The 13,477-nt window shown below is 49.4% G+C and overlaps 2 protein-coding genes and 1 non-coding gene across 6 annotated transcripts in view; all 3 read left to right on the top strand.

Annotated features, from left to right (window-relative positions):
* The first annotated feature begins 281 nt into the window (after positions 1–281).
* ARPC4 (actin related protein 2/3 complex subunit 4) lies at positions 282–10,276 on the top strand. Its single transcript, XM_068558659.1, has 6 exons — positions 282–389; positions 2,874–2,992; positions 4,266–4,377; positions 5,944–6,039; positions 7,032–7,202; positions 9,370–10,276. The coding sequence occupies exons 1-6, from the start codon at positions 387–389 to the stop codon at positions 9,373–9,375; spliced, it is 507 nt and encodes a 168-aa protein (XP_068414760.1). The 5' UTR covers positions 282–386; the 3' UTR covers positions 9,376–10,276.
* Positions 5,546–5,618, top strand: TRNAR-UCU (transfer RNA arginine (anticodon UCU)). The gene has a single exon. It is a non-coding gene; the product is annotated as a tRNA-Arg (tRNA).
* Positions 10,277–10,364: 88 nt separating the features above from the next.
* Positions 10,365–13,477, top strand: part of TTLL3 (tubulin tyrosine ligase like 3) — a 32,426-nt gene continuing 29,313 nt past the window's right edge. For 3 of the 4 annotated variants that reach the window (XM_068558631.1, XM_068558630.1, XM_068558632.1), the window contains exon 1: positions 10,365–13,402. In XM_068558631.1, coding sequence (XP_068414732.1) covers positions 13,039–13,402 — 364 coding nt within the window. In that variant the 5' untranslated portion in view covers positions 10,365–13,038. The remainder of the gene's footprint in view (positions 13,403–13,477) is intronic. The other variant, XM_068558633.1, reaches the window with a different exon arrangement.

Here is a 13,477-nt window from a genome sequence, read left to right as displayed (position 1 = left end):
ACCGGAAGGATCGAAGGGCTCCACCGCCTCGCCTTGTCCTAATATGGTGCCCAACCTGAGGCCGGGCTGCACCATTGCATGACTATGAGGGAAGAAGGCGGCAAAGAAGACAAGACGGCCAGAGTCGCAAGCAAGAGCTGCATGGGTAACGGGAGAAGCTTGAGTAGTGACTCTACACTTCAGGAGCCTAAAACTACCAAGACAGTCCTAGGGGGAAAACTTCCGAGGGGCCAAATGTTCTTAGCCTCCTCCTCCCCCGCTCGGAGCGTTGATGGTACAGTCCAGACGTCCGGGCGGAGACTGCGACTGCGCTTCTCGCGAAAGGGAAGGCGGCGCGGGACTGGCCACTTCCGCACTTCCGCTTTCCGGCCCAGCCAGCGCCCGCGATGGTGAGAGACGGGCCCCGGGCCGGGGACCCCCGGTGTTCTGTCTCAGGGATCTGGGTCTGGGGGAGATGCGGCTTTGCAGCGGAGAGGCCCTGGGCCGAGGGATGCTGCGGGTGTGGGGGCACCCTGAGGCTGGGAGAAAGAGGGCGGGGTGGGGCCGAGGTGAGGAAGGGGCGAGCGGGGGACGCCCTTGGAAGAAGCAGGCCTTGCGGCCGCATAGTCTGATCTTTGAAGCAGATGGGGGCTAGTGAGGCATGGAGGAAGCCGGAAGTGGGCTCTCCTAGGCTTGTGGTAGCGCCTCGAAGGCACGTAGTAAGCCTCAGCACGTAGTAGGGCCGCTGAGGCACGTAGTAGGGCCACCTCCCCACCCCGAGTAGACCTTCACTAAATACACTCCCCTGTTCTCTCTTGCCCGCTTGACCCCACAGTTCTCTCAGGGAAACTTCCACACTTGCTTATCCCACTCTTCATGTTGCCCCAGCCTTGCTTCTGCCTCACTGAAGGATCTCTTTTATGCTGCCTCTACGCAGACCCCTTCCTGGTCAGAACTCAACCGTATCAACCTTACTGTAGAATATAAGCTCTCATACTGCTGACCCCTCCCTTCCAGGAAGTCCTCTTGATAACTGTGGGTGTTCCTGGAAATTGAGACTTTGGCTCACTACCTTCCTCTTCTTTACACTCTCTGGTGATACCTATTTAATGTACAGGTTTTCGTGACCATGTGATTTATGGTGACTCCTAAATCTACCTTCCTAGCTCTCTTTCAAGGTTCACCTGGATATCTTGAGGACACCTTGAAATTAGACCTCTGGATCAAAACTCATCTTCTCTCCCTAAGCTTGCTCGTCCTCCTGTGTTACTTATTCCGCCTCTGTGTCCTCTTATGTCAGCTAGAAAGCTGGGATATTCTTTTTTTGTTTTAATTTAGGCCATGCCTCTTGATTTTTTTAAACATCAAACTTGTTGAGGTATTACACGAGAATGTGTCTATTCTGTTTGTGAAAGGGCAGGCATCACAGGGCTGGCCACCTAAAATGCACCTTTTTCAGATTTGCTGTCTGAATTTTGACAGAGATAATCTTGCTTGTCCTGCGTTGCCCCAGGCCAAGCCCTCATTACCCTCCTTAAATAACCTTCTCTGCCTGCTCCCTCACTTCCCTCTCCTCCAGTCCATTCTCCACAGAGTTGCCATGCAACTGTAGTCGTGTAACTTCCTCCTCAGAAAGCCCCAGCAGTTCCTTACCACCTTAAAAGAAGAGCTAAACTCAGTAGCCTGGCATTTGAGATTCCCCATGAATCTCTAGGCTACCACTGCAGCCTCATCCATTGAATCTAAAATGCTTCCCGGCAACACTGTACTCGTTACTACTTCTGGAACTCTTACTGCCCTTTTTTGTTATTCTGATCTTGCTTAAGTTATTTTTTCATTCATTCACTTATTCTACAGAAACTGAGTAAGACAGTGTATATGTAAGGTGCTGACTGAGCTAGGTGCAGGGTATGTAAATTTGAATAAAACAGACATGGTCTGTTGACCATGGAGCTTACAGTTTAGTGAAGGAGAAAATTACTTTATTAAAGGTATATAAAGGGTGTGTCATTGTAAATTATAGTATGTGCTATGAAGAGCGAAGTCAGGAAAGGCCTCTCTGAGGAAGGAGGAGGCCTTCCCTGAATAAGCCAAGATCTAAAGGATGACTTAGGCAAAGAAGGGGGAGAAAAGCCTGCAGATAGATGGTTTGGCATGTGTGAAGGCCTGAGGTGAGAAAGAACTTGGCTAATACGAGGAACTGAAGATAGGCCAGTGTAGCTAGGCACCGTTGCCTCTATTGGGAATGTCATTCTACTTTTTATCATTGTAAAGTCCTCCTAATCTTATTTCCATCTTCAAATCAAAACCAATTTCTTTTGCAAATAAAATTTGTAAATCTATTTTACATTTTACCCATTATATCACAGTTACTTTCTTTGTTTTCCTGACCTAGTTGAGCGGTTTTAAGGGTAGAGAAGGTCTTAATCATCTTTGAATTCCCAGCCGCTAGTGTGCTTGGCACACTGTAGATTTATACATTTGTTGGCTCAAAAGGTAGATTGAAGACAGTCATTCACCTGTATGCTTCTAGACCAGAGTTTCTCAACTTCAGTACTATTTGGGGCTGAATAATTCTTTGTTGTGCATTGTAGGATATTTAGCAGTATGCCTGACTTCTGTCTACTCAATGCCAGTAACCCCTACCCCACCCCAAGTTGTGAAAATGAAAAATGTCTTGACATTGCCAAATGTCCCCTGGCAGGCAAAATGGTCCCCTGTTGAGAACCACTGTTCTAAACCTAGAACGAAAGGCACCTTGAAGGCCTAGTCTATTCTGTTTACTGTAGTGTCTGGGAGTCAGGGACCCTGAGTACTGCCTGGCTCCTGTGTAGCTCGACTAGGGGACCAGTGGGTTTGGTGAGACAGATTCTGATCCTCTGTTTTTCCTACAGACTGCCACTCTCCGTCCCTACCTGAGTGCCGTGCGGGCCACACTGCAGGCTGCCCTCTGCCTGGAGAATTTCTCCTCCCAGGTGGTGGAACGACACAACAAGCCGGAAGTGGAAGTCAGGTAGGGAAGGGAAAGGGGTGGGGTTGATGGGTGCAGCACCCAGAGATGACTGTGTGCCATGAACAACTTCCATCCTGGCGTTGTCAGTACAACTGCAGTTCACATTTTTTGTCTTGCTGCCAGATGAACAATGGTTCCCAATTTGAAGTTCAGAAAATAGGGTCAGTGGGTTGGCAGGACAAAACTCAGGGGAGAAGCTGCTCTGGAGTCAAGATTGCGTGACACGAGGTGTGACTTCTCAGCGTAGGGCCATTTGGAAAGTATCTCCCATGGAGTTAGTGAGCCCTCTGGCAGTTTAAGGAGAAGACTAAGAATTTAGTTACCTGAGATGCCATCTCTATTCTTTTCTAATTTAAAGATCAAGGATTCCCCCGCCCCCCACCCCCCACCCCCGCCAAAAAAAAACTAGACTCTTCCATCGTCCACTGCAAATATTCCATGCTTGGGATTATTTTCTCTTATGTAATTTATGTTTTGTAAATAAATGATTCTTTTTCCCCTTTAAAATTTAATCTGGGACATATACAACTGAGATAAGCAGTGTTACCACACTAAGTTGATATGATTTGAATTTAAGAAAACTGACAAGATGTTAGGATGTGCCCTGTTATGCTACTTAACATATATGGTTTCCAATAGGCATTTTTAAAGGATAATAGCTCCCAGATACCACCACCATAGTTAACTACCAACTGTCATCACAGGGATCTAGGGACATCAGAATGGGAGCTGAGCTGAGAGGGATCTTAATGCTGAACAAGTGAATCCTTCTGGATTGATCATTAAAGGAGGCCAGACTGTTCGATTTTAGCTTGTCCTTATCTCTAAGGCAGGCTCTCTCCTCATTCCCTAAACAGTGTATGGGTTTGCCTATAGTTATGAAAATAAGAGCTGTCATTTGTAAAGCTCCTACAATGTGCCAGGCACACTGTTAGACACTTGACTCTTTTTGATCTCTCTCAGTCCTCAGCAGTGAAATAGGAATCAGAGTCATTTTACAAATGAGGAAGTTGAGATTCCAACAGGGTAACTTGCCCAAGGAAAGTAACAGAGGAGGCTGGATTTCAAAACGTTTTCGCCTTGACTCCAGAGCCTGTGCTCTTTCTGCTGGAGAACATGCTTGCTGGCCCCCATCTTGGAGCACCCCTGCTTGTGAGTCTCCTATTCCTTGGACTCTGTGGTCCCAGATAGTGATTCTAGGACCTGCCGTGGGGTCTCCTTGACCATTCTGTTCTTTTATAGTACAGAGGCCTCTGTGATTTTGTGTTTTCAGGAGTAGCAAAGAGCTCCTGCTGCAGCCTGTGACCATCAGCAGGAATGAGAAGGAAAAGGTTCTGATTGAAGGCTCCATCAACTCTGTCCGGGTCAGCATTGCTGTGAAACAGGTGAGCTCACCACAGATCCCCTGCCTCACCGGGAGGCCAGGGGCCCCCATGTGAGAGATCAGCATGCCAGATTCAGGGTGCAAAGAAACCCAGGTTCTGTTTCCAGGAAATGATTGCCAAACTCGTCAGCTCGGTAGAATAAAGAGAGATCAGCCCCATCTTCTAGGCCTTGCTCTGGATTAGAAGGCAGGAAATGTAGCAGCCAAGGCTACAGGCCAGTTTGGTGTCAGGTCACAAAACTTTTCCTAAGGAATGAAGGATAAGTCCAGTTCAGAAAAGTAAGCAGTAACAGTATCAATTTGATAGCCATAGACTCCGAAAGTGAGATTTAGGGTAAAAATATGAAGTGTAATTTCTTTTTGTTTTTCTTTTTTTTGAATAAATTTATTTTATTTATTTATTTTTGGCTGTGCTCGGTCTTTGTTGCCGTGCGCAGGCTTTCTCTAGTTGTGGCAAGCAGGGGCTACTCTTCCTTGCAGTGCGCGGGCTTCTTATTGTGGTGGTTCCTTTTTTTGCAGAGCACAGGCTCTAGGCATGCAGGCTTCAGTAGTTGTGGCGTGTGGGCTCAGTAGTTGTGGCGCACGGGTGTAGTTGCTCCGCGGCGTGTGGGATCTTCCCGGACCAGGGCTCGAACCCGTGTCCCCTGCATTTGCAGGCGGATTCTTAACCACTGCGCCACCAGGGAAGCCCAACTTATTTTCTCCTAATTAAATTTGTTTGAAAAAGAAACTTTGTGCCACAAATGGAAAAATAATACCGCTTGCCAAATTGAGGACAACTCTAAAAAACAAGCACATTGAAAACAAAACAAGGTTATTAAGTTCAGACTAGACACTTTTGCCTATAGAAAGCTCTAACTCAAGGGCCTGCTCTCTTTGTTGAAAGGGGAGATTAACAAGTGTTGGGGGCTGTTAAGGGCGTGTCTGCCCTGTGCAGCAAAATTCTTCCTTCAGAAATGTTGAGAGTTCATCAGAGAGAAACTTTGGGGATTGTTTGATGTTCATTGTTACTAAAGTGGAGACCACCTAAGGTTATCTCTGATATTCTTCACAGTATGTATCACAGACTGGAAAATGTAGCACTAGGGAAATAAGAAAGGAAAGGGTAGTTTTGAATATAGACGTGGACTCTGGAAGGAACAGATAAAAGGTTTGGGTTTGCCAGGACTTCCCTGGCAGTCCAGTGGTTAAGACTCTGCACTTCTACTGCAGGGGGCACAGGTTCGATCCCTGGTCGGGGAACTAAGATCCTGCATGCCATGCGGCATGGCCAAAAAATAAAAATTAAAAAAAGATTTGGGCTTGCCAGAATTACTTTTCTGGAAAGGGTGAAGGCAAGATCATGATAACGTCCCATTAAGTTGGAGGGCTCTAATGTAGTAGACCCTCTTTTCAGTTGGCAACCAGTTACCCCACGATTCAGAGTTCAGGTGGTGGTGTGCCAATACCCAACCCCACTACCTCCAGCGAACCTGGGGGAAATTGCAGTCAGAAGACCATGCTCCAGATTTCCATTGGCCTAGAGTGTCAGCTTTAGGGAAACACATTTCTCCTTTGCTCTCACCAGGCTGATGAGATCGAGAAGATTTTATGTCACAAGTTCATGCGCTTCATGATGATGAGAGCAGAGAACTTCTTTATCCTCCGAAGGAAACCAGTGGAGGTGAGACTGTGTGATCCATATGTGTGTAATACCCAGAATTCCACTACCGAGTCAACTGTCACTGGCCTGGGATTGTTTCTAGAACTGGGATTGCTGCTCCCCCAGCTGTAGGGTGCCCACAGCCTTAGTTGAGAGTTGGCCTTCATTTCGGCTGTTGTGGGAATAAGGGGAATCAGCTTAGGAGGCTGGGTCTGCCTCAACCACGGAAAAGGCAAAAAAGATGAGATGCGTTGTGCACCTTCCCAGAGCCTATAGTTTAGCGGCAGAAAGGGCATGATGAATCAGAAATCTAAACTCTGCCACCAACTCAGTCATAGTCTCAAGGCCACAGTTGCATTGGGTCAATTGTTGCCTGGCTTTGTACTTGAGTCCTCTCTACAGACTCCCTGCCAGATTGACTCTCTGCCAGTGACTAAGCAACTACCACACACAGCAGCAAACACCATCGTCAGACGCATTAGACATGTTGGCCAAGCTTGTCCTCATCCTGAGCTAAAATCTCTCCTGGTCCTAGAGCTAACCTCCAGGGCCACCCAGAATAAATAAAATTGCTTTTCTACACACAGCCCATCTGATAGTTAAAGACCTCAGTCCCGTCCTTCTCCCACAGCATCTTCGCTTCTCTCTGGACTAGATGTTCCTTTTGTTTAATGAGATTCTTCTTTGACAAGATTTCCAGTCCCTTCACTCTTCCTTGACTCATTCTGAATGCAACTGTCTGTGCCACAGATAGTCTGCCAGAGATGTCTGATAGACACAAAATTCTCAACTGGGTTTAGTTGATCCAACTGTTGGTTCCTTGGATCCAACATACACACCCCACTGGAGCAGGTGGGCTGCTGCCTGAAGGGCATGTAGCTTGGGATAGGGTCACAAGCAGCTGGAAGCATGTGGCTAAGTGGACGTAGAGGGCATGGCCAGCTCAGTGCCCCCAGGATGCTGATTCTCTCCTGTTTCTTCTCTCCCTCCTCCCCACTGTCTTCCTTCCCTAGGGGTATGACATCAGTTTTCTGATCACCAACTTCCACACAGAACAGATGTATAAACACAAGTTGGTGGACTTTGTGATCCACTTCATGGAAGAAATCGACAAGGAGATCAGTGAGATGAAGCTCTCGGTCAATGCCCGTGCGCGCATTGTGGCCGAGGAGTTCCTCAAGAATGTAAGTGTAGGGGCCTTCCTGGTTTCCTTCCAGAAGTAGAAAGACCTATGGGTTGTGCTGAGAACTTAGCATCCGGTGGGAAAGTGGTGCCAACTGTGCATGAATATTTCCTGAGGCCTCTAGGAACTCTGGTGGGCTGTAGGTCAGCCCGATTCCTTGGGGTGGGAGGGCCCATGCTTCATGTTGGAGAGCTGCAGGGCATTTTCCATCTCCGGGGGCCTGGGGGATGCCTCTCTTAGTCGCTCATTTCTACATCTCAAAATGTACACAGTCCTTCCCTGTATCTAGTTCAATCCCCGAGTGAGGCAAGTTAAATCCACATGTGAATTTTCTAGGAGTATAGGACAGTTAATCATAGTATAATTCCACTTCTCAAACAGACTGGAATAGTTTCCTTCGGCATCTGTTTCTCAGGCTTAAAGTCATGATTTCTTCAGCCTGTTTTCCATCATTTTCATGGCTTAAGTCCTACAGATCCCTCTTTAGTTGTTTGTGCCTTAGTGACGGAAAGGACTACAGCCCTTTGAGGAGGGCGAATTGTTTACACTGATGAAATGATGACACAGTTGTTCTTTTTTAGTCAATCACGACGTGCCTTCTCTTTTTTTTTTCTTTTTCTAAACAGTCCTTGGTTTGTTGCTATGTTCCGCTCAGAGTCAGCTCTGATCCCTAGATGGTAGAATTCGTGTTTACTCCTACCAGTGCGTACAGGTCCAGCCCAGGAGGAGCTCCGATTCCTGAAAATGGATATTACACCCGCTTCCCCTGGGCTTTAATTATACTGAGGACACCAGTGTACAAAGTAGCTGTACTGTGCACCCAGGGGAACGTGCTTGTTCAGGTCACACAGGCCGTGGAGTCAGGCCACCTATGTGTGAGTCCGGCTCCACTGCTTCCTCAGGCATGTTACGGAACCTCTCGACTAAGCCTCAGTTTCCTCGGCTGTGAAGTGAGGCTGTTAATTAATCCGTACTTTTCAGTGTGGTTGAGCATTAATGAGGAAATGTATATAAAGCATATCACCTGGTGCATAATAAGCTTTCCCTGTATTGTAGCACAAGGTTATATGGCCAGGGCACTAGGAGGTCTCTAAATTCAACTGAAGAAAAATAGTTCTTGTCCCAATTTAGTATTTGGGTCATTCATTCAACAGTCATTTAGTTGTTAGAGTAATTACATTTCTGTGGTAATACAGCTAAAAAGTACATTCATGTATCTCATTTAATACCTAAAACAACCTTTGAATCAGGTGTCATCCCCATTTCATAGATGAATTATCTGGGCTCTGGAAGTTAAGTCATATGTCCAAGGTGCCTCAGCCAGTAAGTGAATGAACCAGGAATTGGAGTTTTCAGACTCAAAGATCTAAGATAGTATTATGGCATCAGGTGCATGTAAGGGTCGGGCCGGTAATGTACATGAGTGAGGCGGGCTATGTGGGGACCTGGTGAGCACGTGCCTCACCTGAAGAGGATCACCACCGCACAGCTCTGGCCCTCTGTGGCTTCATCAAAAGAATCTCAAAATCTGGATCTTTGTGCGGTGTACTATATTTTCACGGTTGGCTAATTCATATTCATATCGACTAATTCATATTCTTTTAAACCCTGGGCCAAACAATGCTCATCTTTGGGCTGAGTTCAGCCCATGGGCCATTGGTCCACAATCTCTGGTCTATAAAATATCCAGGGCTGTTCTAGGCACCATGGGAGATATTTGAGGACAGAAAGCATTCAAGGGCCTGTCCTACTTGGAGGACCACCCAGAGCTTGACACAGAGTACCAGATCCTGGGTCCCTCTCTGAGTCCCCAAGCATTTGCATGTGAGCCCCCATTTGTAAAGAAGGCAACCTGAGTTCAGCAAGCAAGGCACTGTGACAGGGCTTTTTGGCAGCCATTGTGGCACGGCCAAGGGGAGCTGTGGAAAAACCTGCATCACCCTTAGTTTTTCTGCCTTGTCCAGTGCTAGGTTTTAGGGCCAGTGCCCCAAAGGTCACTGCTGAATGCTGGCTAAATTAGAGCGTGCCCACAGGGTGTCCTGAGACCCAACCCTGCCCTGCAGAGATCTGAGTACAGCTGCAGCTCTCAAATCAGCCCACCTCCCCAGAGCAGGCCTCCGAGGATACAGTAATAACCATCATTCACCGCCTCTTGGTTCTCTTGACAGTTTTAAAGCATCTGGCTGGATCTCGTGGCCTTCCCCCTCAGACTCCCCCGTGTCTCTGCGAAGGCGTCCTGGAGTTACTCCCCAGAGCAGCGGCGGCAGCAGCAGCAGCGGAGGGGAGCTGGGTGTTGGGGTGGGCATTAGATGTGGGAGGTGGGGTGTGCTTGCTAGCTGGGCAGCAAAGCAGCAGTGGACCTGCCCCAAGGCCACATGTGCCTGGTCAGGCTGGCTTCTGATGTTCAGTCCCCTGGGCTGGGACAGATTTTTTTTAACGTCTTGAAACTTAAAACTCTGTGCTTGTAGGAGACTGTAACCTTTTTGTCTTTTTTTTTTTTTTTTTTTTTTTTTTTAAACAAACAACCTCCACCTCCAGTGGCTGTGACTGGTCCCAGTGATTGTACCTTATTGGTCGCTGTGGGTCTGGGCGGGCCTGGAGCCAGAAGGCGACTACTGTTCCTCCCTGGAGCCACCCCAGGTGGGGAGGGAGGGAGGTTTCAGACTCCAGTTCCTCTCCCTCCTTCTCTTATTTCCTTGGGCCCAGTAGAAGCGGTGGAGACCCTCTGCCAGCTTCCTGAGCTCTGCCTGAAGATGGCCACCCAGCACTGGCTGGGGACAAGGGCTGAACTGGTGGCCACCAGCCACGCCTAGGAGCTGGGGCCTGAAAGCTAGGCAACCTCTGGCCGCAGGGGCCTCTTCGTGCCCTCCCAGCTGAGAGGGGCTGCTGTTTCGCCTTGTCTGTCAGTGCAGTGCCTGTGCTAGAGGTGGAGAGGTGAGTCCTCCAGAGCTTCCCGGCTGGGGCCTCCTGCCTGCTCTGGCTCCTCTGCTCCCACGCTCGCTGTACCTTTTCTTATTCTGGTGGATCCTCCCTCCCCTAATTAAAGTCTCTTTTTGCCCCTCTGGGGGTGCATGAGGTCTGTGCTCTCTGTGTATACGTGAAAAGAGGGGAGGGGAGGCTTTTTCTTCCCTAAAACCATCTGGCTGGCACTTGGGCCTGGGAGTCCCCACCAGAGACAGTTTCATGATTGGCCCCTGGCGTTAGTCCTGCCGAAGGCCCTAACCCAAGAGACCTCCGTTGCAGTCCAGGCTCCACCCATTTCTGAAACTGCTCTCTCTGCCTATATAGAGCTTTGGTCCTTTTCACGTAATGAGCTCATTTGGGCTAGAAGGTAACCTCAGAGAAATAATGATCCCATTTCATGGCTAAGGAAACTGAGGTTCCATGAGATGCAGCAGCCTGCCCCAAATCTCCCAGCTAGTGAGCAAGCGGGTAGAGTTCAAATCCAAGATTTCTTCCTTTACCTGTGCTAAGACAGTAATCACTAGCCACGTGTGTCTAATTGTTACAGTTAAAAAAGTTTAAAATCTACTGTCTCAGTCCCACCAGTGCTCAATAGCTACAAGTTGCTGATGCCTGCCGTGTCACAGGGTATGTAAATAGAACATTTCCATCATTGCAGAAAGTTCTCTTGGACAGCACTAAACCTTAGTGATACCTTGAAGTTAAAAAAAAAATGTCTTGAGTCCTGATTCTTACTGATGAATTTGAGCAAATTATTAATAGTCTGTGCCTCAGTTTCTTAAAGTGGAGATAATGTAAATCTGACACAGTACCTGCCGTACAGGTACTGAATTAACAGTAACTGATCTTTCCACCAGCCCAGTATCCAAGCTGTTTGGTAACTTCCATTGTGCTGGACATGGGGGATGACATCATCCCTGTCTCAGAGAGACCTGGGGGCCAGTAAAACGGCTGGGTGTGTAAATAGGTGCGTTGAAGCATTTCAGATTCACTAGTGGAAGTCTGGGGGGGCCCACAGAGGGTGTTTTTATGGAAGAGGATGTCAGGAAAAGTTTCAGAAGGGTTGGCCTTTGAGCTGAGTTTTCAAAAGAGTTTCTTCCATGTGGCCAAAAGGGGTCTCTTGAAACAGGAAAAGGTACTGTTAAAGACTTAAGGATGGAGGGGCTGGGGGTGGGGGCAGCTTGGACAGCTATCACCCCCTTTATGACATTACCTCTCTGACTCTCCCCCTCCTGCCTTGCAGAATTAGGTGCGCCCTTGTCTGGGGCGTATGGCTGTATCCTAGCTTTGCAGTGAATGTTGCTCTCATGAAGGTGCTCAAGGTGAAGGTGGATGTCCACTAGAGTATGGTAGCTGCTCACTCAGCCCTCACAGGACAGCATTGCCTGGGTGAGCCAGCCAGAACTCTCATTTGTCACAGATCCATCTCCCAGGGTTCAGAGCCCCTAAAACCAAATTTGCTGGCTGGTGAGTACAGACTGGATGGTTGCCAATCAGCCGGTCCTCTCCTGACGGCGTGCCTTTTGGGAAGCCCAATCACCAGCCACAGGGTTGGGAAGGGTGATTTCAGTGGTTAGGGTTGGCTGGACAGCTCTGTGGAGGACCCACCGTCACTGTATGAGCAGATCTACCAGTGACTAACAAAGCTGGGTTCGTGGACTTTGCTTGAGTGGGCATTGCTAGAGTTTGCCTCACAAACTGTCCATTTGGTACTTGCATGACTGATAGGCAACCCTTCTGAGTGATGACGTGGACTTGTGTTTAATAGCATTTCTGTTTCAGAGTGGGGCTCTGGAGTCAGATCTGGGTTCCAATGCTGCCTCTGCTGTGTGATTTAAGGCGAATTATTTAACGTCTTGGAGGCTTATTTATCTCACCTGTGACATTTGAGGTTAACACTTTCCTACTGCTTCCAAAAAGGTTGCTTACAGTCTTGTCTTGAGGGCTGTTGCATAACTTGTTTTTTCTGCAGTCGACTCAAACAATGAGACTTTATTTCCGAGGGGTTTTTTTTTGGGGGGGGTGGGTGTGTTCTGCACTTCATTATTTTCCCCATAATACTGCCCTGGCTTTCAAATCTACCCCGAAGGACCTTACCCTAGCTCCATCTGCCAGGTCCTGCAGATCTGATCAGGTCTCACCAGGACACTGGCTTCCTTTTAGTTCCCCAGGAAGGTTCTTACTCTCTCAGGGCTGTTGCTGAGACTTTCCTCTCCCTGGAATGCTATTCTTCCCCTGGCGAACTCCTCAACACCTTTGCATTCTGTAGGCTTCAGCTTAAATGTCACCTCTTCAGAGAGGACAGCCTTGATTACCTTATATAAAGTGTGCCCCCTTCCTAGTTTCAGTTCATTGCTTGTTCATTGCCCTTATCATACCTACACCTGTTTTATTCCTTTGTTGCTCGCTTTTTGTTTGTTTCCCCTTCACTTGGCTGTAAGCTCCGTGAAATCAGGGACCATCTCTAGGTTGTTCTTCTGGTCCCCAGCACCTAGCTCACCACCTAGCGAGTGGTCCCCTATGAATACTGCGGAATAACTGAAGCGCCAGGAAGCGCTGGATAAAGAATCAGGACTCTGTTAGAAACTGGCGGACCAGTGCTCTGCGCTTCCAACTCCAGCGCCCTGTTCATTAAGGGTCTGGAGCAGGTGAGGCTCGGCGTTTGGCCTGCTGGAAGTAGTCCCGCCGAACCCTCCATCCGAGGCCTGATTGTGCCGGGTGAATGGTTTCTAAGGCGACAAAAAACAGGGGGCGGGGCTTCAGAACGGAGGGCCCAGCTCGGGCACCGAAGGGCCTTCCCCCGAGACGCGGCTGCGCGCGGAGGGGAGGCGGGCTCTGGGGCCCTGGGAACGCGCGCGCGCGGCGAGGTGCTCATGCACGGCCCCGGCGCGGCGCTGCTCCTGAGAGCGGGAGAGCTGCGGGATACACCCCGCGGCTCCACCGCCTGGTACCGCCAGGACGGGGGTCCCGTGTGCAGCTGGCCGCGAAAGCTGCTGCCGCCCGAGCCCCGCACCAGTCCCCCCGCCCCATGGCTCTGCGCGGGCCACTCCGAGTTCCGGCTTCCAGAGGAGGCTCCGGCAGGTGGCCAACGCTGGGCCGGCAGCCCAGCCTCTGCGCGCCGCCTAGGCTGCGACCTCGAGTCCTCGGCCCACGGCAGCCACGCCCAGGGAGCCGCGGATCCCCGCCCCCCTGGGCCCTCGCCCACCCCGGCCCAGGAGGACGCCCCGCCGCAGGACGGTGAGGCCCCTTGCGGCCCGCCCCTCCTGGCCCGAGGCGGTTGGGGCCAGGACCAGAAGACTGGGGGCGGACGTG

This window comes from Eschrichtius robustus, chromosome 12 (assembly GCF_028021215.1).
Source record: "Eschrichtius robustus isolate mEscRob2 chromosome 12, mEscRob2.pri, whole genome shotgun sequence".
Taxonomy (NCBI): Eukaryota; Metazoa; Chordata; class Mammalia; order Artiodactyla; family Eschrichtiidae; genus Eschrichtius; species Eschrichtius robustus.
Note: the sequence above shows the minus strand (reverse complement) of the source record. Positions and strands in the feature narration are given on the sequence as shown.

Excerpts from the sequence above, each read along its gene's own strand:
- ARPC4 (XM_068558659.1), top strand. Across the intron at positions 2,993-4,265 it reads AAGCCGGAAGTGGAAGTCAG|GAGTAGCAAAGAGCTCCTGC; the intron begins GTAGGGAAGGGA and ends TTGTGTTTTCAG. Across the intron at positions 6,040-7,031 it reads TCCGAAGGAAACCAGTGGAG|GGGTATGACATCAGTTTTCT; the intron begins GTGAGACTGTGT and ends TTCCTTCCCTAG.